We start from the raw sequence: 22,463 nt of genomic DNA, 5'->3' as shown, positions 1-22,463 counted from the left end.
AATCGGAGTGTTATAACTGACGTTTCCCTGAAAGCCACCATCGGAGCTGCTGCTCCATTTCCTTGTTAATAGTAAGTATTCTTGTTCCGAAATCTTCGCCATTAGTGTTCTGTTATTAGTTTACTAAAGATTTTGAGGTGTTGATGTCGTAGAGTTGAATTATCATAACTACATGCTGCGTTTGTTGCTATCGTTGCTGCGGGAAGTCATCAGAACAACTAGTACTGCTGCTGTTATGTTACCATTGGTTCAATCACCTAATTGAGTCACATTGAGGTAGGGGCTTTTCTTAAACCTATTTTATTTAAGGAATTGTTATAAATCAATAAAATTGGACTATTTTGGATAAATGGGTTGGATTAAATGCTCAAATAATAAAATTAATTAGTAATAATGCTTGAAGCTTCTTGGTGAGTGGATTAGAATTTAAACAACTTGTTTGTTGTCCTAATGTATAAAAATTTAATAACTTAAAGACAATTAAAGATAACAAGCCAATAAAATTAAATTAGTAATAGCAATTAGATTATGGGTGCTTTATCTGACTAATTAATGAAGTTGGTTTGTTTGTGGTTATAAACTGTGATTAGTTTCTTGATTGTTTGAAAATGATTGGTTGCTAAAATTTTTTATTATGTTGATTTATTTGAGTTGGTGTTGTTATGGTAGTGCTTTACTTAAAGTTTGATGGAAATTTTGATTTCTTTGATTGATGATGTGGGATGAGGTGTTAAATGGTATTGTGACAAATTAAGTATCAAGTATCTCGTGTTTTGAAAAGTTGCTGACGGGGGATTGGTGAATTGTTGAAATTTGTGGAACCCCTGAAGAGTGCAACAGTCCAAGTTTTAAGGGAGGTTCTGTCGAAATTCTATAAGAGTTTGAATGAAATTGAAAGATAAGAATAATAAAAACTGGTATTATTTTCATAAAGACTAGAGACTTTATCTTGATGTTTAACTTGATTACTTTAAATTAAAGAATTATATTTTTGCGAAGTTTTAGTAAAATCTAAAGTAATAAAATCAAAGTGGATTAAAGAATTAACTTATTTAATTTTGATTAACTATGGAATGGATTATGTTTTAGGGCGTCTTAGCGAATTTAAAGTAATTGATTTTAGAATAAATAGTTACGTTTGAATTAAGATTATGATTGGAAAAATAAAATATTTTTTGAGTTTTTTTGGTGAAAAGAATTTGGGAGATTTTCAAATGCTGATTTTTAACTGTTAAGCCATTCCAGCGAGCTTGTAACTCCTTGTAAATTCTGTATGGAGTCTAATAACTATTTTAAAGGCTTTGAAAATGTTAGGGTGGGTATAATGAGTTTTATTGAATCTTTTCCTCATAAAAACTTGTTAAATGAGATATAAATATTGTGGAGATGGTCGTTTGTCCCGCCCACGGGTGAGGACAGTGGCTTTGTCCCATTCACAGATTAATGGCATTAATTATTTTAATAACAGATGAGATTATGATGAATTATTGATGGAGTATTATCGTCGGCTTAGAATTTTCTTTTCAATAAAAGAAATTACCTCGTTGTAAGTATAGTTCCAAACCGACAAATATCACTCGATCAAAGTTTAATTTTGTTTGTCACAAGTGCAAACCAATAAAAAATACCGAGAGTATTAGATCTCGGGTCATCTCTCAAAGAAATTGCAGTAATGTATGCGTGTTATCGGTTATGAGGTTCAAGTGGTGGTTTGCAATTAAGAAGACTACAATCTAAATGACAAAAAATTTAAACAACGATAAAAGTAAATCAAGCAACTAAAGATAACAATTACTAAAAAGAGGCATTCATGGCAAGGATTGAGAATCAAGACTTTCTATCCTAGTCGTTAATCATAATACAATTAGTATCAAGAGTTAAGCCTATTTCGTTATCTCCAACATCGGGAGAAAGTCAAACAAGCCTAATTAATCCCAATCCATAAGTAATATTAATAGATACAAGACAAACTAATCACTCTAGATCACCAATCTAAATTGGGTATTAATGACTCAAGATTGTCTAATTTTTCTTTCCAAGCCAAGAATGCTCAAAATCTGCTCTAAACCTAAGTCAAGCATTTTATCAAACACTTGGTGTGCATAGAAAGAAAAGCATATTAAATTAAAAGAAATATAAAATCTAAACTACCAAATGTAAGAAAACAACAATGATAATTCAAGCAAGCAAGAAAGGATCATAAAACATCAAATTGCATTAATTGAAATTAAAAGTAACAAGAGTGTTCATAAAATAAAAAAGAGTCATAAAAGAGAAGTTAACAAAAGAAACTAAGAAGATCAAGAAAAGAAAGCATGAAAACATAGATGAAACTACATTAAAACAAGAATTAAAATATGAAATTAAAAGGAAAATTAAACTAAGAACCCTAATTTCTAGAGAGAAGAGAGAGCTTCTCTCTCTAGAACTGACCTAAGGCATGTTTCCTACACTACACTAATTGTTTTCCCTTATTCCATCTTGAATTCTGCATCAAATAGCTTTAGAAATGAGTGGATTTGGGCTTCAGCCAGTCCAGAAATTGCTCCCAGTGTTTTGTCTTTAATGAGGTCACGTGCCGCTTGTCACGTGTACGCATAGGTCACGCGTACGCGTCACTTGGCAACTTTCCTTATCATGCACATGCGTTGGTCATGCGTATGTATCGCCTTGACGAATTCCTTCTTCATGCGTACGCGTAAGTCACACGTATGCGTCGCTTTGAATCTTCCAAATCCTTGTTTTCCATGAATTCTCCATCTTGCATGCTTTTCTCTTCACTTCTTTGATCCATTCATTGCCTCTTAAACCTAAAATCACTAACAAATATATCAAGACATCGAATGGAATCAAATTTTAACTAATTAAAGGCCTAAAAAGCATCTTTTTAACCATTAAGCATGCTATTTCGGTGAATAAATGTGAGAAAGGTTGATAAAATCTACTAAATTCAACACAAGATAAACCTTAAAAATAGGATTTATGAATTATAGCTTATGAATTTGGTTAATATTGTGATTATGATAATTGATTAGCAAGGATGTGGGTTTTGTCACGCTTGCACGACTAATGAGACAGTTGCACCTGGCAAGGATGGTGGTTTTGTCCTGGTTGCTCACTACTGCAGTGGATATGTGGGGATAGTGATTTTGTCCCGCCTATGGTAAGGACCACAGCTTGAGTATAATTATGGTTATGTTTGATTGTGATTGTGAAATATGATTGTGATTATAATTATGATTGTGTTATGTGGGATGTGGAGAATATGACAGGGCACTCTCTCTACGAGACTTAATTATATATGCATGGTATCTTATTCCCCCATATTCTCTCTATGTTTGCAAAGTGACAGGTCCCTCTCCCTACGAGACTTGATTATATATGCATGTGATTATGATGTCCCCAGTGAGAAGGTGATATCACATTCTCCCTACGAGACTTATTTATACATATATGATATTTTTTCTCCTCGGGTTGCGCATCAGAGAGCTGATGTTCGGGTTAGCTACTAGATGTATCGGGTCTAGCAATATAACCAACACATTGAGCTCACAACTAGTACGATAGGCATGCATCATGTGCATTTGTTTGTAATTATTTGGGGTGCATAATTGTTTGATTTGCCTAATTGGTAATCTATTTAACTGCTAATTGTGCTACTTGCCATAATTGTTCTCTATGTGTGATTGTTTTTTGATTGTTTGACTACTTGTGATTGTGATTATTGGTTCGGATTTATTGTGAAGTGTGATGGCTTGTAAGAGATTGATTATATGATTGACTGCATGGTAAATCTTGAAAGAAGTAGGAAGTTAGTAATATGCCCAACGATCGAGATTTAAGAAAAGTAAATGACAGTAGAGTTAAGTTGGTTAATTTTGAGAAAATGATAGTTTAGATAAAAGATTTATAAGACGAGCAATGATCACTACTGTAAAACAAACTTTATTTTATATATCTTTCTATGACAATTTTTAAACCCTTCTATTGAGACCTTCAGGTTAGGTTCTCACCCCCTATAGCCCTATATTTTTCAGAAAACAGACGAGAAAACCTATGAAGAGTTAATTGAGGATTTGGTCGTGATTTATTTGTTTTATTATATTAGATGTTTTCCCTCAACCTTGTTATCGTTGTTTAAATTTTTGTAAAGAGGGATAAAAGTTGTAAATTTATAATATATGTTTATATATTACTTGTATATATTATTCTTGGATATGTAAAAGTGTTGTGATGCTTTATATGTATGTATGTACGTATAAAAGAAAAATATTTTTGCTTTTCCAAAGACAAGTCAATAAGGATTGCAGGTAAATGCTCCTACTTTATTATAGTTATATATAGTTGAGTGGTCGTAATATTCTCATTATCAGAGTAGCGCAGTCAGAAGCGTGACATTTTGGTGGTGAGGATGTTGCAGAAGAAAGCAAAAAATGATCAACAAATAACGAATTAAACAATATAGTCAAACTTTTTTCTTAGTCAAACTCTTCCAGATCTATCATACTGTTAGAACATGACTTTTAAACGATGCATATAAATAAGATTCTTGGCTTGTATTGTATTTATACTATCAAAAATATACTTGACTTCAAACTATCCAGCAATCATAAAGAACTTCCTTATTTCAAGAACTATTAAGAAATTTTATTAAAGAAAATATCATACACTACCCTAATAAAAATGACAAAAAGAAAATAACAATCATACAAACAAAAATAACATGTTTAACCATCTGAACTGATGCAAATGTAGGGGAAACAACATGCTATTAAATTCCTTATAATACTCCACATTCTAAAGAAACAAATTAATAAAACTATCCAAAAAAATTCTAAAATTCAAATTTGTTATTGACATGTCAATTTTTCAATGTGAGAAATAAACAAAAGAAAAGATAAAAAAATCAATATATGAATATAGATTAAACTTCCATCCCAAGTTTCAAACATCGTATGAAAAAATTCTAAACTTAAAAACAAAAAAAAATGCAAAGAAACAAAAATGAATAAGAAAGGAGTTGAAGCGGTAAAAATGGAAGCCCTGAAATAACTTCAGGTTCCTCTTTGTAAAGGATGAAGCATTAAGCTGAGAGGTCACCATTGAAATAGTTGTTCTTGGATGTTAAAGAAAAAGAGAAAGAAAAGCGAAGAAAGTTACAGAAATACATAACCTACTCTCCTTGATCAACCTACTGTCAATTATTGAACCTCTTCAGTGCACATGTGCATTTATAGTTTTTCATACAATAAAACAAAAAAAAATTGAACTTATGAAAACCAGAAAGACAATAAAAAAAATATAAACACTCAATTAATGGCTTTAGTATATTATCATTTTGAGTGAATCATTGTATAATGAGAAAAATAATTGAATAAAAAAAACTGAAGGGATTCATATATAATGACAATCATCTAAAACTAATATATTTTTATCATTAATAAAAGATTGAACTAGTAGCCAGATTCTGCTATTTTTTATTATGCTTAACTGCCTAAAAATTATAATATATATTAAATCTTTATCTCAAGCTTAGAGAATAAATACGAAATAGAGTAAATTTACAAATATCTCAAAAACCGTAATCTATTATATATGTATTATTGAAAGTTACTTTGGCTGATAAAACTCAAAGCATCTTTTTTTATAACCAAACATCTTCATTTGAACTATATGATATTGTATCATAAGTAGATGGAAGCTTGCTTTCTCAGTAACGAACCACAACCACAACCACAATATAATTTATGCAAATTACAACAATATAATTTATGCAAACAATTATCAGGTATACTGACAAACACAACCACAACCACAATTTTGACTACAGACATCAACTTTAAACTTTTAAATATTCAATACACATTTGAACTTAACATAATAAAGTTCAACGTTTTAAGATAACAAAGTTTAACAATTAAAAAAATACTGATATCGATTATTGAAAAAGTCTAAAGTGAAGGATAACAAAGAATTATTTAATATCCGTGGTGTGTAGGTAAGAAGTTTTGAGGTGAACAATATTAAGTGGAAAGAGAAGAGCGCATTGGATATCTAATGCAATGTTTGGTACTTTTCCCTACCGGTTTTTCTGCCGCCCTTGGAGGTCGGTGTTCCTTTCTTATTCACGGCAAGCTTGACAACAATAACAACACACAAAAATAACAAAATAGCATATTGAATAGATAAACTTAAATATCTAAATTTTGAGAGAAACCAAAAGGATTATTGTAACTAAAACCAAACTACTTTCACCTTGATTAAAAATAAACATGTAAAACAGCTCAAACCTTCGACAAAGAAAATTCAGCAGAACACCCCAAAACAAAAATATAAAAAAAATTCAAAAGCAAGGAAAGAGAGAGATTGAGAGAATGTGTACATGATGGGGCACTGGTTGAGATCTCGAGCCATAATGTGTCAACCAGTTGTTGAGATTCCAGAGAGTGTGAAACTCAAGAGACATATGGGACTCATTTAGCATTGCCAGCGTGCCACTGGCTGAATTAACCAGCGTCGTCACCATGATTGTGCTTTCAGACAAGAATTTCAGTAACTAGGGTTAGGTTTTGGGTGGGAGTCATAGGGATTGGTGATCTCAGAACAATGAAGAAAGAAATTGGTGAAGATTGAAGAGACATACAAACCTGAAGGTGGAAAACAGGGTGAAGAGGTAGGGTTTGGGAGCAAGAGCGAGAGAGAACGTGAGTGACAGTCGCCCAAAAATAAAGAAAGAACAGGTAACTGAGAGATAGGATGTAGTACAGAGAGCATCCGTTGGGGACGGTGTCGAAGCCGATGGTGCGGTTAGCTTTTATGGTGAAGAAGGAGATCCATAAAGAGAGTGAGAGACTGAGACGATGAAAGAAGGAGGCCATAGAGAGAGTAAAAGACTAAGATGCAAGAGAGAAGGAGTAGCGCAGAGAGAAAAGGAGCGCTCTACTTTACCTTTTGTTATCTCTTCTATTTTTTTCCCATTTGATGTGAGGCTGATGCATGGCTGAAAATGAGATTTTTTATTTATATAAATAAATTAAATATATTAATCACCGATTTTCATAATTTGTAGCATTTTTATGAAAATGCATAACATGTCACATTTCGTTTACAGTGTAAATGAATAGAACTTATGCGTATTTCGTTTGCACAATAAACGAAATAAGGTTGAAAATGGGCGGTCCTATGACGTGTGCACACGTGTTCTACAGCGCCCCTATTTTGTTTACAGTATAAACGAAATACATGTAAGTTCAATTTGTTTACACTGTAAACGAAATAGGTTCAGTGACACCTATTTAAAGGGTTTCGTTCACAGTTCTAGAAGAAGTCAAAATTTACTCTTTACCTTACCTTTTTTATCCATTTTATCCATATTTGACCAAACCGGCGGCTCAGTTGAACTTTATGGCGGATGATGCGGACATTAACGGGCTGAACGCCATGTGGCATGTCGCCGGGTCAGAGGACTTTTAGGTTGGTGTTGCTATTTATTTTATTATTTATTTTTATAGTACTTGAGACAAGTTGCCATGTTATCCCTATACGTAATTGATTGTAGAAGTAGTGCTTAAATAGATTCCAGTTATAGCAATATGTAGTTGTAAGTAGGTCAAACATGTTTGTAGGATGTTAGAGGAACTTTGAGTTAGGGATTCAGTTGGTGTAAGCTACTTTATTGCATGGTATTCCGTATGTTAAAATCAAAAACCTTTTACCAATGTAATTTATGTCACCAAAATTTAAACTAAGTACATGAACACATTTAATTATGTTATGTCCCATTTAATAAATGTAATTATTTTTTTCATTAAATAACATATTATATATGCAAGAATATATTAAATTTTTATATATTAAGTTTAAAGTAACATGACCGAAAGGCCCTCATGTAATGTGAAAACATTTATCATACCTGTGAGTTAGGTATTATTTTGTTTTATGGCATTATAGGGTTGTAGATAACATTTGATCGTGAATGTCTTTTGTTTTTTTTCTCTGTGTTTGTTTACCAGTTGGGACGACTACTTCTGCCCTACAGAGTCCCACCACCCGATGCCATTCTCTCGTACCTGAGGGAGGCTGGTTTCGGAGACGCCGTCCCACTAAGAGACTTCTTGTTCGACAACTGACAAACCCCATTTGTAGGGTTTATCTTGTATTGATTTTAGGGAATTTTATAACCTTTTACCCACATTTATTCAATGAAATAGCATGGTTTTGTATATTCTCCTTTAATTGTGCTTAAGAGTGAAAACATATTTTTTGGGTCTTAAAATAGCTAAATTTAATTCACCTTGATTCCATTAGATGCCTTGATATGTTTGTTAAGTGATTTAAGATTTATGAGGCAAAGATTGGATCAAGGGAATGAAGAAAGAAGCATGAAAAGTTGGAGAACTCATGAAGAAATGAAAGAACCGGAAAGCTGTCAAGCCGACCTCTTCGTACTTAATCGACCATAACTTGAGCTACAGAGGTCCAAATGATGCGGGTTCAGTTGGGTTGGAAAGCTAACATCCGGGGCTTCGCAACGATATAAGATTTGCCATAGTTGCTACACGTATGGTGGCGCGCACGCGCAAAGTATGCGCACGCGCCGTTGCTGCCACCTAGTTCACTTAAAGCAAAACGTGGCCAGCGAATTTAGAAGCCTTGTGGGCCCAATCCAACTCATTTCTGATGCTATTTGAGCCAAGGAGTGAAGAGAAAAACACATGTTAGTTACCATTAGTTTTAGTTTAGTTTTGGAAGTAGTTTCTAGAGAGAGAAGCTCTCACTTCTCTCTAAAATTAGGATTAGGTTTAGTTCTTAGATCTAATTTAGATTCATCTTCTTTTACTTCTATCCTCTTAATTTCTAGTTGTTACATTCATCTTCCTCTATTCTTTTGTTGTAATTTCCTTTATATTGTTCTTGCATTTCGTTGTAGATCTACTTTTGTTCCTTCCATTTTCTTTCAATTCAATAAGAGGTAATTCATAATAATTGTTCTTCTTTGCTTTTCTATTATTGATCTCTTGCCTTTGTAGTTAGATCTCTCTTTAATTCTTGCAATTTATGTTGTTTACTTTTATTGCACTCTATGTGTTTGTTGAAATGTCTCTTTTAGTTTTAGTGTAGATTTTGTTCCTCTTGGCCTAGGTAGAGTAATTAGTGACACTTGAGTTATCTAATTCCTTTGTTGATTGGTAATTGGAGAGATTGCTAATTGGTTTGGAGTGCACTAAAGCTAGTCTTTCCTTGGGAGTTGGCTAGGACTTGGGGCTCAAGTCAATTCATCCACTTGACTTTCCTTTATTTAGCAAGGGTTAACTAAGTGGTAGCAATGAACAATTCTCATCACAATTGAGGAGGATAACTAGGATAGGACTTCTAATTTTCATACATTGCCAAGAGCCTTTTATAGTTGTTAGTTTACTTTCTTGCCATTTATCTTTCATGCCTCTTATCAAAACCCCAAAACACATCACAACCAATAACAAGACACTTCATTACAATTCCTAGGGAGAACGACCCGAGGTTTGAATACTTCGGTTATTAATTTTAGGGGTTTGTACTTGTGACAAACAAATTTTTGTATGAAAGGATTATTGATTGGTTTAGGAACTATACTTGCAACGAGAATTCATTTGTGAAATTCTATACCATCAAAAATTCGTTCGTCAACAACGCGATGGTCACAGCATTCGTAGAGCGCTGGTGACTGGAGACTCACACATTCCACATGCCATGGGGTGAGTGTACGATCACACTGCAGGACATCGCCTACCACCTCAGATTGCGCACAAATGGTGATCCCGTTGGTGGTTGCTTTCATGACTTCCAGGCCCACTAACACACATGGGCTGATGCCACCAGATACATCCGATCCGGACACTTTGCGACAGTATGTGAGGTGCTACATCATGCTGATGATTGGGGGCTACTTATTGACTGATAAATTGAAAAACACCGTTCATCTCAGGTGGCTCCCGCTTCTAGATGATTTTGAGAGGTGTCGCATGTTGTCATGGGGTTCTGCGGTGCTGGCGTGGACGTACCATTCCCTTTGCCATATAGCCCACCACCGGACCACAGACATCGCAGGGTGTACTCCTCTGTTGGTGTCTTGGAAGGCTTTAAGACGGAACCAACCACTGTCATCCCTTTGCAGTGCAGCCTTTATCGCTTGAGATCAGTCTGATATTATCAACAGACCATCCTATCGACAAACATGTCTCCTCAGATTGGTCAAGAAGAAAGACCATGACTCTGTCCTCTCGGATTCTACAATGGCAAATTCAACCGACAGTATGTTTCCATTCCCGTCCTGTGCTACTCTTAGAAGCAAAACTCCACCATATTTTTCGTACAGGTGCGTACCATTGACAGATATGAATAGTTTGCAGTGCTTGAAGGCTTTTACACATGTCGGGAAGGCCCAGAAAACCTTATCAAACATACTGCATTCACGCACCAGGCGGGGCCCGTCATAGTACGTAACGACACTGAGATCACACACTGTTTTGGGACAACAGCTTTGTAGTGCTTGCAATAACCTGGGCACCTTGTTATACGATTCTTCCCAATCACCGTAGATCTGTGCAATCGCCCTCTACTTCGCCAGCCACACCTTTCTGTACGATAGTTTGAAGTGATAGCTTTGTTTGACTATTCCCAGTAGGGTGGCTATCCTCACCGATGGGTTGGATTGTATCAGCGGGAGGATGACACGGCAGATGAGAGTGCTGTCGAATTGTCGGTGATCTTGAGACATCGTGGGAGCAAGGCACGTGTGCGCGCCTCCCACCTTACGAACCTCCCTAAAGGAATAAACCAAAATTTTATCACGACTTCATCTACCATAAAAGTAACAGCTGAGAATACAGATCACATGTACACTTACCAATATCCAAGATTCTGGCGGAGAGCTACGCGGAGACTCCATGGGCAGTCTGCTTAGTGTTGTCGGGAATGCACATGGTACTTTAATCGATTAGACTCCAGTACTCGGTACTCTGTACTCCGACGGATGCTGTAATTCTTTACCCCCTCCAACATTGCTTTTCTGCTCTTGAATCAATGGCCCACCCTAAACTCTAGACCCTCATCTAACTTGTAATCATTCTCACCTGTGTTAAAAAATAGATTTCTCTCTTGCATCGCATCCATGTCCAACGTATGATAATGACATGGCACTAACGACAAAGACGGAATTGGTTGCGGGCCAAGCAAAAGATAACGGTGTGGTGCCTGCACCAGAGTCTCGGGCACAAGCTCCACCTTGTCATCATCTACAGAGGAATCATTGTCGTTGCTATCCGCAACATAATTGTCGTCAGATTCCTCGTCGTCAACGTCCATCTCATAAACCGAGCGGGCAACATGGATAGGCGGTGGTGCGAGGGGCTGATTATCTTGCACAAAGTCCAACTGCCTAGATTCATCGTCACCAACTTCACCAACCTCTGCAGAGAGCTCCATCACTTGTTCACACATGATTCTGCCATGAACGTCAAACATCAGCCGCACATGATCGTCGTCGCGCAGCCAAAACAGACGAAATCGGAATACTCCATTCTCTATCGGAGCTAGCATCCTATACCCTATCCTCCCAATCTCTTTACTCCTACTTTGATCGAGGTGCCTCAATATCAGACCCTTAAACTCTGACAACGAGGCAACTCGCTGTGTGTGCAGCAGCACTGAATTCTCACACTCAAACACGACCCCGTTATCCCTGTTCCTCATTAGGCAATTGGGATACACACACACAACCAAATATATACTACCAGTAGACATTATGAATGGTTTGGAAAAGGTTTAGGTGGAGGAGGTGAACTTGATGTGAAGAATACAATGGGTTGCACACCTTTTTATAGTTGCTGCAAGTTTGTCCTATTGTATTTCGTCTACACTGTAAACGAATTAAATTTAAGCGTATTTCGTTTACAATGCAAACAAAATACACAGTGTCGTGTCGGCTACCGTATTTCATTTACTGTGTAAATGAAATACGTGTAAGTTCAATTCGTTTACACTATAAACGAAATGTGACATGTTACGCATTTTCATAAAAATGCTACAAATTACAAAAATCGGTAATTAATATATTTAATTTATTTATATTAATAAAAAATCCGTGAAAATGCTACGATTATTATACTAGTAAGAAATTATAAACAAAATACAATTTTTTAATATCTTTTATGTAACACATACCAAATAAATTGCTATATATAGTGACTTATTTAGTTTATTATATAGATATGTATTTTTTTTGGAATCGTTGGACAGCATGGGATGCGCGAGTATTTTTTCAAGTTTAAGATAGCGTTTGGAAGAGAGATTGAGATTGAGAGACAGAGATCAGAAGAGAGAGACTGAGAGACAAAGACTTAACTAAGTCTTAGTATTATATTTGGTGTCAGATGTACATGACTAAATTATGTCTCAGTATTTTATTTGGTTCAAAATAAATACATAAACTAAAATGAGTGATGACCAAATTGCACTTGGTTATTAAATACCTAATTCAGAAAAGAAAACCCTAACCCTTCCATCTCTTATCCCTTTCCCTCTTTCTTTTGATGGTGTTTTCGAAGAGGTTCACCACCAGAAGGTCCAAGAGGATGTGAATAAGGGATTTCTGTGCTTGATCAAAGCATTTATTTTGAAGAGATGTAATGGCTTCGATGGCTTCTTTGACCAGTTCTACTGCTTGATCACAATTGTGACTTTTAAAGCATTATCTATTCTATCTCCAGCATTAATGGTTGCCCAAAACAGTAAAATTACTCTCTCCGGATCCTTATCCACCAACTGAAAAAAAAGAATTAGATAAAAAAAATCATAATTTGTTAAATTAGTTTGGAGTATTTTATGAATCAAACATTAAAAAAGAAGCAAGTTAACCAAGATTCTAACCTAAATATTTTTTGCTCTAACACAAGGATTGTCACCAATAGGAACTTTGTGAGTGACGTGGAAGGATTTCGAGCGTGTTTTTGGAACCCTGAGAGGCTTCTATGATGACGGCAACACGGTGGTGGTACTGGCGGCATCAATAGGGGCTTCGCTTCAAATGGAGCTCTTTAGTGACTTGCGATTGAGAGAACAGGAAAGTAAAAAGTATAGAAGATGCCCTAATTAGATATAGTAAGAAGGTAAAGGTAGAATTATTAATTTGGATTTTGGGTATTCTTGAGATAAGTTATCAGTAAATTTTCAATTTGCATCCCCTAAAATTTTAATCTCCTGTTTCCACTTTCTGGAAGTACTAGGAAGTACTAAAGAGACTAAAATTTTGTGTTCCGTGACTGAAATTTTAGTTCCAGTTTCAAATCAATAAACACAATATTGAGTCACAGTATTCCAATTTTAGCTTCAATACCTCAAAATAAACACTACCTAAAAGAATATTTACAAATAGGGGTGTTTAAGACTCAGGTTGGTCCAGGCCTAAGATATATTTTATCAGGTTCTGATTTGTTATTTTTATCCGATGTCATTTTTGGGTCGGGTTATGCTTCAGGTCACTTGGACTAGCTTAAATTTTTTTTATAGTAAAAATATATATTTTATAATAAAATTAATAATATTATACTTTTATATTTTAATATTTTTTTAATTATAAAATATTATTTTTATTTTAAAATAATTTATTTTAATATAAATATAATATAATATTTATTAAATTTAATTTTTAAAAATAAAATTTTATTATTTTTATATATAAAATTTACAAATTTATATATACTAATTTTATATGAGATTGATTCCATTTAACATAATTTATTTTAAATTGCTTTAGAAGGAGATCAAAATAATATCTAGCTTTCTTTTTAGATCCATTTTCGGGTCTAATTAAACCTAGTACAATCCGGGCCATGAACACTGCGTTTACAAATACGACTGGATAGGCTTAGCGTGCTGAAAAGAAAGGGCCTTGGACATTCCACTTTGTACGACGAACCCATTGGTTTAGTTTAGGGTTTTAATGCTCACATCAGTTAGTGAGCTTAGCTACCGTCAAAAAGAAGAAACAGTGAGTGAGAAAGAGTGGCCCCGATCCGATGGCAGCGTGCTTCCTCTGTCCCTGTCCACATCCTTCATCTGCATCTGCATCTGCATCTCCTTTGGATCTGAAAGAAGAAGGAGGAGCCATCTGCATCACAATCGCCATTCCAACACACAGGAGGAGGACCAGGATCAGATGCAACCTCTCCGTCCCCTCAAAAACCAACGCCATCACCAAGACCGAGCCCCACCCCGTCTGCACCTCCGTCAAAGCCTTTGCTCCAGCAACCGTCGCTAATCTTGGTCCCGGCTTCGACTTCCTCGGCTGCGCCGTCGATGGCCTCGGTGACACAGTCTCCCTCACCGTTGACCCACACGTCCACCCAGGAGAGATCTCCATCTCTGACATATCCGGTACGGGCAACAACACTACCAGGCTGAGCAAAAACCCTCTCTGGAACTGCGCAGGGATCGCGGCGCTCGAAGTCATGAAGATGCTTGGAATCCGCTCCGTCGGCCTCTCCCTCTCTCTTCAGAAGGGTCTCCCCTTGGGAAGTGGCCTGGGGTCCAGCGCCGCCAGCGCCGCCGCAGCCGCCGTGGCTGTCAACGAGATCTTTGGCAACAAACTGGGGGTGCAGGAGCTCGTCCTGGCTTCCCTGAAGTCGGAGGAGAAGGTTTCTGGTTACCACGCCGACAACGTGGCTCCGGCGATCATGGGGGGGTTCGTGCTGATCCGCAACTACGAGCCCCTGGATTTGATCCAGCTGACGTTCCCGGCGGAGAAGGAGCTTTTCTTCGTGCTGGTGACGCCAGAGTTTGAGGCCCCAACAAAGAAGATGCGAGCTGCCCTCCCTTCGGAAATTGGGATGCCGCACCACGTCTGGAACTGCAGCCAGGCGGGGGCCCTAGTGGCGTCGGTCCTGCAGGGGGACTTGCCGGCGCTCGGGAAGGCTCTCTCCTCCGACAAGATTGTTGAGCCTCGCCGTGCCCCCTTGATTCCCGGCATGGAGGGCGTCAAAAGAGCCGCTCTCGACGCAGGTGCTTTCGGCTGCACCATCAGCGGCGCTGGCCCCACTGCCGTTGCGGTCATTGACGACGAGCGCAAAGGAATGGAGATCGGTGAGCGCATGGTAGAGGCTTTTCTCAAGGAGGGCAACTTGAAGGCCTGTGCTAACGTTAAGCACCTTGATCGCGTTGGTGCTAGGCTTATTAGTAGCACCAGGATTTAAACGAAGAAAAAAGCATTTAACAAATGCCAAAGAGTTCTTTCATATGCACTTAAGCAGGGTGCTTTTGTTTGTGTGAAGAAGAATCAGTATGAGTGCATAATAACTGTGCTGCTTCAAAAGAAAATCTTCCCTTCTAAACTAAAGATTTTTGTTTGGCTTCTTTACTACAAACAGAGGAGAAACAGGTTCTCGGAAATGCAGCTTTTAGGATTCTAATTGCTTTTACTTGACCTTGTAAGCTTAAAAATAATACTTAAATTCCATTAAATGTAACAGTTAAGTTCAATATGGTATTTTAACTATACCATATATCCTTTCCTTCTATCTTTGTTTTAGAAGTTGGAAAGTTTTCCTTTCAAATTTTACTGTCTTTTGTGGGATTAAGTTTTTGGTGCAAACTGCTGCATTTTGATGTAAATAGATTTTTGTGATTTTTATGTTGAAGTCATGTGTGATGATGATACTGTTGTCCTTCACTGTTGTTGACCTTTGCCAAATGCTTGATTCGGATTTGGTTTTGGATTGTGCGCTCTTTTTTTTTATTATTTATTTTGTTTTATTTTCACCCTCAAAATCTATGCTGATAAGAAGCAAACTAGGATGTGAAGGTTTCTGCAGTTGAAATATCTTCAAAGCCTGTGGTTATTGGGAGCTCTTCAACCTTTATAGCAAGGAATTTGAAAATTACCATTTAGAAAAAAACGATTAGTTGATTTTGAATCAGTGTGGGTAATAGAGTCCTTTTTCTGCGCTTAACACACCATGCTGACACTACATGTAGGTTTTGAATTAGTGCGGTAAGAGAGTCCCTTTTCCTATAATTATATTTTAAGGCAAGAGATAAAATTGGTTTATCATTGATTGCTCAAGCAGCTGAATTGCCAACTCTTCCATGGAGTGGTTCTGATGTATATTTCATTCCCCAGTAATTGTGCCTTTCTTCTGTCTAGGGTGCCCAATTATAAGTTAAATTTTTTTTTCTTATAGGTGAAAATTCCTCCAGGATTATATGAAATATTTGCATTAAGAGAATCGGATAAATACCCTTTTGAGAAACTGTCCTAACCTTACTTTTGTGTTATTTTTTTTTCTTTTGGCAAAGTTTAGAAAGTAACAATCACAAGGATGTTTCAAGTAATAATCACAAGATGAAGTTCTGATGCACATCCTCATTTATCTATGAACCTATCAGGTATGTGCTCTACTGCTCTCTAAAGTTTCAATTCTTAATTATTTTTGGTATAATCCTTACATGGTGTCTGTCATAAAATTGTTTATTGCATTATCACGTGAGCTGTCACTCATAATTTTAACATTGTTTTATCAATATCCCTAAATGCTAATTGTATACATTCGACTTCTATTAGCATTTAGCAGTAAGCAATACATGATGCCTACTCTATTCGGATATCAACAAATATATTCCTAAAGTATATGACATTTTAGCAAAGAAAATGAAAAAGAAATAATTTTCAACTCCGTATGTGATATTATTGTTTATGAAAAACATTAAATATGATGATTTCTCTTTGTAATATAGATCAACCAAGTTGGAACTGTTACAGAGGTCATTGAGGTGGTGAAGCAGGCAAAGGAAGCACATTGAGAAGTCGTAACTTCTCATAGATGTGGAAAAACTATAGACTCTTTCATTGCTGCCGCTGGAATTGAGAAAATCAGAGAAGTAATATGATTTTCTATAAAATAATTCTTCTGCCTTCATATGTTAAGATGTTATGAGTTTGTTCAAGTGAATTTTCTTGAGAAAAAATTCTGCTTCATTTGCGAATTGGCTTCTTGAAACTTAGGTCATTACTCTTTAAAGCTTTTGTGGTGATGCCAGAGTTTGAGGCCCCAAAAAAGCTGCGAGCTGCCCTCCCTTTGGAGATTGGAATGCCGCATCGTGTCTGGAACTGCAGCCAGGCAGGGGCTTTGGTGGCGTGGGTCCTGCAGGGGGACTCACCGGTGCTTGGGAAGGCTCTCTCCTCTGACAAGATTGTTGAGCCTTGCTGTGCCCCCTTGATTCCCGGCATGGAGGGCATCAAGAGGGCTGCTCTCGACGCAGGTGCTTTCGGCTGCACCATCAGCGGTGCTGGCCCCACTGCCGTTGCGGTCATTGATGACGAGAGATCGGTGAGCGCAAGGTAGAGGCTCTTTTCAGGGAGGGCAACTTGAAGGCCTTTGCAAACATTAAGCACCTTGACCACATTGGTGCTAGGCTTATCAGTGGCAACTGGATTTGAATTCCTATGCCACTGTCGCTGCCATTGCCATGGTATGTTATGAACCATCCTTCATCTTCAGTTCATCAAGATGGTACTTCCCCTATCACAAAGAAAAAGACTGCACTTTTGCAGTGCTTTACACTCCGAATATGTTCATTATACTTGTGTTTGCATTTGTTTCTCTGCATTGCTGGCGATAAGATTGGGAGATTTCACTCATAAATTTGGCTTATATGTTATATTTGTAAATTATCTATCTATATCTATATTAAGATGCATCTGCTGATATGCACATCATTTTCTGAGACTTTCTATTTCCGGTTAATGTGAATATTGCTCTCTATGAAACCTTTGGGTTTATATTCTCTGGGGAGAATCCAATAGTTTCACTCTGGTATAATTGCAAAGGATAGCAAGGTAAATACGTGAAATTACAATTAGAAATTTTGAATAATGCAAGGTACTTCTTGAGAAAACTCATGATTTTATAGAGAAGTTAGAAAGAAATGCGCTCATATTATTTAAAGATTTATTCATCGAAGAGGAAATTTTATTTTTGATATTTATATTTTCCCTATTTTATCTTTTCACTTAACTTCCATGTACTCCCAACAGTCCCAAGTATTTATCAAGAACCTACTCTTAGAGTTAGAACAATGTTGGTGGTGGTAGTGTTGGTGGTGGGTGTGCATTGGTGGTGGTGTAGTTGGTGGTTGAATTGGGAGTAATTTAGTCTTTTTGAATATTTGTTTGATTTGTTTATTCAATACATAAGACAAATATTTTGAATGTCTTTAATGTCATATCTACAATTCTACATCAACCAAACGAAACCATATATTGGATTTGATTTTTATGCACCAAGTGTAAAAGAGTTTTTACACACAATTAATTTAACAATTTTGTATTGTTATGTAAAAGTAATTAATTTTTAAACTCTACTTAAAAAATATAAAACCGATTAAATAACTGTAAAATTAAGAATTTTATAATATTAGTGCATTCAAATTAAATTCTTGTTTTCTATTGCCATTAATATCAAAAGATATAAAGAAATAGAATTGTCATGACACTATTTTAACTTCTTTCGATGGAAAATACCACCTCGAGCATAAGTGTCAGCCAAGGCAGACAAATGCGCAAGTGTTATGCCATACCGTTATAGACCTTTCTTCCTTCCCAATTTGTTTCTGGGCACGGATTCAGTACGCGGCTTATATAGCGCACTGAAACGCAATTTTATTGTTTGGCGCACCGATAAGTTAGGAAAGGCCGGAATAAAAATGTATGTTTTTGTTGGGTCTTTTGTACAATTTCGCACAAAATAGAGGGGTCACTTTTTATTTTTTAAAATGAATACAGTTAACTTAATTGTTAGAATTAGTCAACTATTACTGCCGCCCTCTTCCTTCCCTTCCACTCCCCTTTCATTCTGTCGCAATCGCACCCGCTTTCTCCCCTTCCCCTCCGTCGCAATCGCACCCTCTTCCTCCCATTCTCCTCCGTCGCCTCTTCCTCCCCTTTCGCTTTGTCGCCTCTTCGTCCCTTCCTATCTCCACCACCGAGAACGACTGAAACCTCCCAACTCATCTAACTTCTTCTCCCCCCCACACAAACAGCCTCACCTCTGACGATGATGGTACCTGATCTGCATTGTTGGTTGTCTTCGACAGTAGATGGCTTCGCCGTCTCCATCAATGGAAAGAAGGTACCCGTTGTATTATCACTCTTCACTTGATTTACAAATATCCCCCTTATTCTTCGTCATAGGTCTGCAATTGTCTTTAAAGTACATCCTCCAATTTTGCGTGTTTCACTAAATTACCGCATTGTTGCTGTTTGGCACAGGGTTGCCAGGGATGAAGATACCACTGGGGGCGTGCGCGTCGCCGATGAAGCAGAGATGTCCGACGGAGCAGACCACGGAGTTGGATCGTTTGAGGGCGAAGGCTCTGCAGGGATGGAGTCGCACGAGTACGATTTTCAGGAAGATGATACAGAACACGACCATCATGCAGACGCTGATGTCGACAATGGGGATGCATTTGAATTGGAAGACAATTTGGACGGCGCCGGAGGAATGTCTGACAATTATGCGGACGACGAATTTTACGCTGTTGATTCCGGCGAGTCGATAGGTTGGGTTGATTTTTTAAATTTGAGTGAGGAGGATGTTCTTCAGTTTAATTTCGCAGATGTTGACATTGCATTTGAGTTCTACCAGCAATATGCAAAGCACCATGGCTTCGACGCGAGACGTTCCAGAAGCGAAAAATGCGGCGAAGTAAGGATACGGCAGGAGTTCGTGTGCCACCGACAAGGGTACCGATCCCCGAAGTTCTACTCGATGCTTAACCGGCAAAAGAGGCCGAGGGCCGAGACACGGTGTGGATGCCCTGCAAGGATGCTACTCCGCATGGACGATGAATCAGGACGTTGGCACGTTGCGTACTTTTCAGACGCGCATAACCACCACGTTCTTAAGTTGCGATTTTCTTCCATGCTCCTGGGCCATCGGAGGATGAGCGAAGCGGACATCGAGCAGATGAACGACATGCGCAAAGGGGGCATTGGCGTCTCCTGAATCCACAGTTTTATGGCGAGCCTGCCCGGCAGGTATCATAATGTCCCATACATAACAAGGAACATGCACAATGTAAATGCGAAGCAACGAAGGGAGGGTTGCCTAGATGCGGTATCGTGCCTAAGGTATCTCCGAGAGTGCAAGGCAAATGATCCAGCATTGTACTACAAGGAAGTTGTTGACGGTGAGGGCGTGTTGCAACATTTGTTTTGGTGTGACGGCACCAGCCAAATTGATTACCAGGTGTTTGGAGACGTGGTTGCATTTGATGTAACGTACATGAAAAACGTTTACCTTTCACCTCTTGTAGTATTCTCCAGTGTGAATCACCATTGTCTTTGCCGCTGCACTGGTGGCAGACGAGAAAGAAGAGACCTATGTCTGGCTGCTTCAGCAGTTGCAAACTTCAATGAAAGGAAAGGCTCCCGTGTCTATAATAACCGACGGTGACAGGCAAATGAAGTCTGTGATCGAGCAAGTTTTTTCAGAGGCTCACCATCGACTCTGCGCTTGGCATCTACTCCGAAACGCCACAAGCAACATCGGAAAGCCTAAATTCACTAGGATGTTTAGGGATTGCATGCTTGGCGACTACGAGGTCCGAACATTCCAGAAAAAGTGGTTTGAGATGGTTGAGAAATTTGGCGTCACCGATAAAAGATGGGTACAGGACATGTATGAGAGAAGGCACAGTTGGGCCACATCACACATACGGGAAAAGTTCTTTGCCAGATTTCGAACAACATCAAGGTGCGAGGGCTTGCACGCTGTGATATCACGGTATGTTAAGTCTCGATACAGTTACACTGAGTTTTTACGTCATTTCCATCGATGCTTGATGTTCGTGCGCGCAAAGGAGGTGGAGGCTGATTTCGAGTGTGCAAAGGGTGACCCTGTTATGACCACCAACCTGAAACAGCTGGAGCGGAGTGCAGCCGACAACTACACTCGTGCGATATTCTATTTGTTTGTTCCCATTCTTGACAGGGCCTGTGCAATGAGGGTGGTTGACTCTGAAGACAACGGTTCCTATTTTATCCACACCATCTCTCGATACGACACTCCGGGGAAGGATTGGCGTGTTGTTGCAACGTCTGATACGAGGGAGGTCCGATGCACGTGCATGAGAATGGAATGTTTTGGGGTCCCCTGCGAACATATAATTGCGGTGCTTGTTCTTAACAATGTTCATGTGATCTCAAGGTCTCTGATATTGCCGAGATGGACCAAGGATGCAAAACTTGTGGCGGTGCAGTCGATGGGCGTGATTTGGGATTCTGTACAACTGACGCAACACTGGTGCCTGATGGATTGGTACCAGAAAGTGTGCAAGATTGCATGTCACAGCACCGAAAAGTTCCAGTTTGCAAGAGACATTGCCGTGCTGATGCTGAAGCACTTCGAGAACGAAGATGCAGGGGACACCAGTTTTTCACCTGAGGGGCCACCTACTGAGGGTGGCAGAGCCCCGGTGCGGAATCCACTCAGGCGCAATACAAAGGGTAACGGTGCTCATGGTGGAAAGAAAACCCAGCGATGTCGTTTGTGCCGGGAGGTGGGACACAACAGGACTACGTGTCCGGACCGCCGCACAATGGAATCATCCAACGCAGTTACAGATGGCATGGATTCGATGGACACTGACATGGTGGGTTAGTCGCTTTATAGATGATATAGTTAAGTTTTCTACTCTGTTAAATGGATCTAATCATTTGTTTTTTACATTGGTGTCAGCTCTATGATAACCTATCCAGCGATCTGTATGCGATCGCGGAAATTTCTTCGTTCCAATGCTCCAATAGTGACACGCAGGATGGGTTTGCTAACAACGACTTTGCTGGGACCAACACGTTCTGGCCAGTCATGTCTCTCGCCAATTGAGTAAAGGGGGCCTACAATCGTCACCACTGTGTGTTGCAACGGTAGGTTGGTCAAACCCTTTCACGTTCTCCGGTAGGCTGTAGCCGCACACTGAATATTGTCTGCATTTCATCTGGGTACAGAACCGTCTATAGGTTGTCGACGTTAAAACAAGTTTTTGCTATGTTGGCTTTTGTTGGTATGTGGATGTGCTCTAGATATCACTGATTTTAATCGAGATTCAAGAAGTGGAGGTGTGAAGTGGTGTCATGCGAATAGTTGCAAATCCACTGTCAAACATGATGTATTATTAATCGGTCATTGTCCACCCTTTTGTTGAACCGGACATGGTTGTTAGGGGCATGTTTATAGCGATTCTATGTTTAGTGGATATTTTGTATGTATGGTAAGTGGATATTTTGTATGTAATTGGTTGTAACGTTCAGTGGATATTCAGATGCACGTCTCCTAAAAAAACTCGTTGGAAAATGCACGTGGTTCAATCGTGGTTTTGAAATTCTTTGTAAGGGATCATGGCTTTTGGATGTAATTTAAAACACACGCTTA

General features: G+C 38.3%; 2 protein-coding genes across 2 annotated transcripts; both read left to right on the top strand.

Annotated features, from left to right (window-relative positions):
- Positions 1-13,767: 13,767 nt before the first annotated feature.
- Positions 13,768-15,703, top strand: LOC112745395 (homoserine kinase). Its single transcript, XM_025794865.3, has one exon. It carries the CDS (start codon positions 14,055-14,057, stop codon positions 15,225-15,227), a length of 1,173 nt encoding a protein of 390 aa, XP_025650650.1. The 5' UTR covers positions 13,768-14,054; the 3' UTR covers positions 15,228-15,703.
- Positions 15,704-17,063: 1,360 nt separating this feature from the next.
- LOC112725977 (homoserine kinase-like) lies at positions 17,064-17,782 on the top strand. Its single transcript, XM_025775480.1, has 3 exons — positions 17,064-17,360; positions 17,446-17,502; positions 17,726-17,782. The coding sequence occupies exons 1-3, from the start codon at positions 17,064-17,066 to the stop codon at positions 17,780-17,782; spliced, it is 411 nt and encodes a 136-aa protein (XP_025631265.1).
- Positions 17,783-22,463: the final 4,681 nt, after the last annotated feature.

Source organism: Arachis hypogaea, chromosome 2, assembly GCF_003086295.3.
Source record: "Arachis hypogaea cultivar Tifrunner chromosome 2, arahy.Tifrunner.gnm2.J5K5, whole genome shotgun sequence".
NCBI lineage: Eukaryota > Viridiplantae > Streptophyta > Magnoliopsida > Fabales > Fabaceae > Arachis > Arachis hypogaea.
This window is presented reverse-complemented; position numbering and strand designations above follow the sequence as displayed.

Coding starts and splice junctions, on each gene's coding strand:
- LOC112725977 (XM_025775480.1), top strand. CDS start 17,064: ATGCCAGAGTTTGAGGCCCCAAAAAAGCTGCGAGCTGCCCTCCCTTTG. Junction 17,361..17,445: donor TCATTGATGACGAGAGATCG/GTGAGCGCAAGG, acceptor CATTGGTGCTAG/GCTTATCAGTGGCAACTGGA. Junction 17,503..17,725: donor CTGTCGCTGCCATTGCCATG/GTATGTTATGAA, acceptor ATCTATATTAAG/ATGCATCTGCTGATATGCAC.
- LOC112745395 (XM_025794865.3), top strand. CDS start 14,055: ATGGCAGCGTGCTTCCTCTGTCCCTGTCCACATCCTTCATCTGCATCT.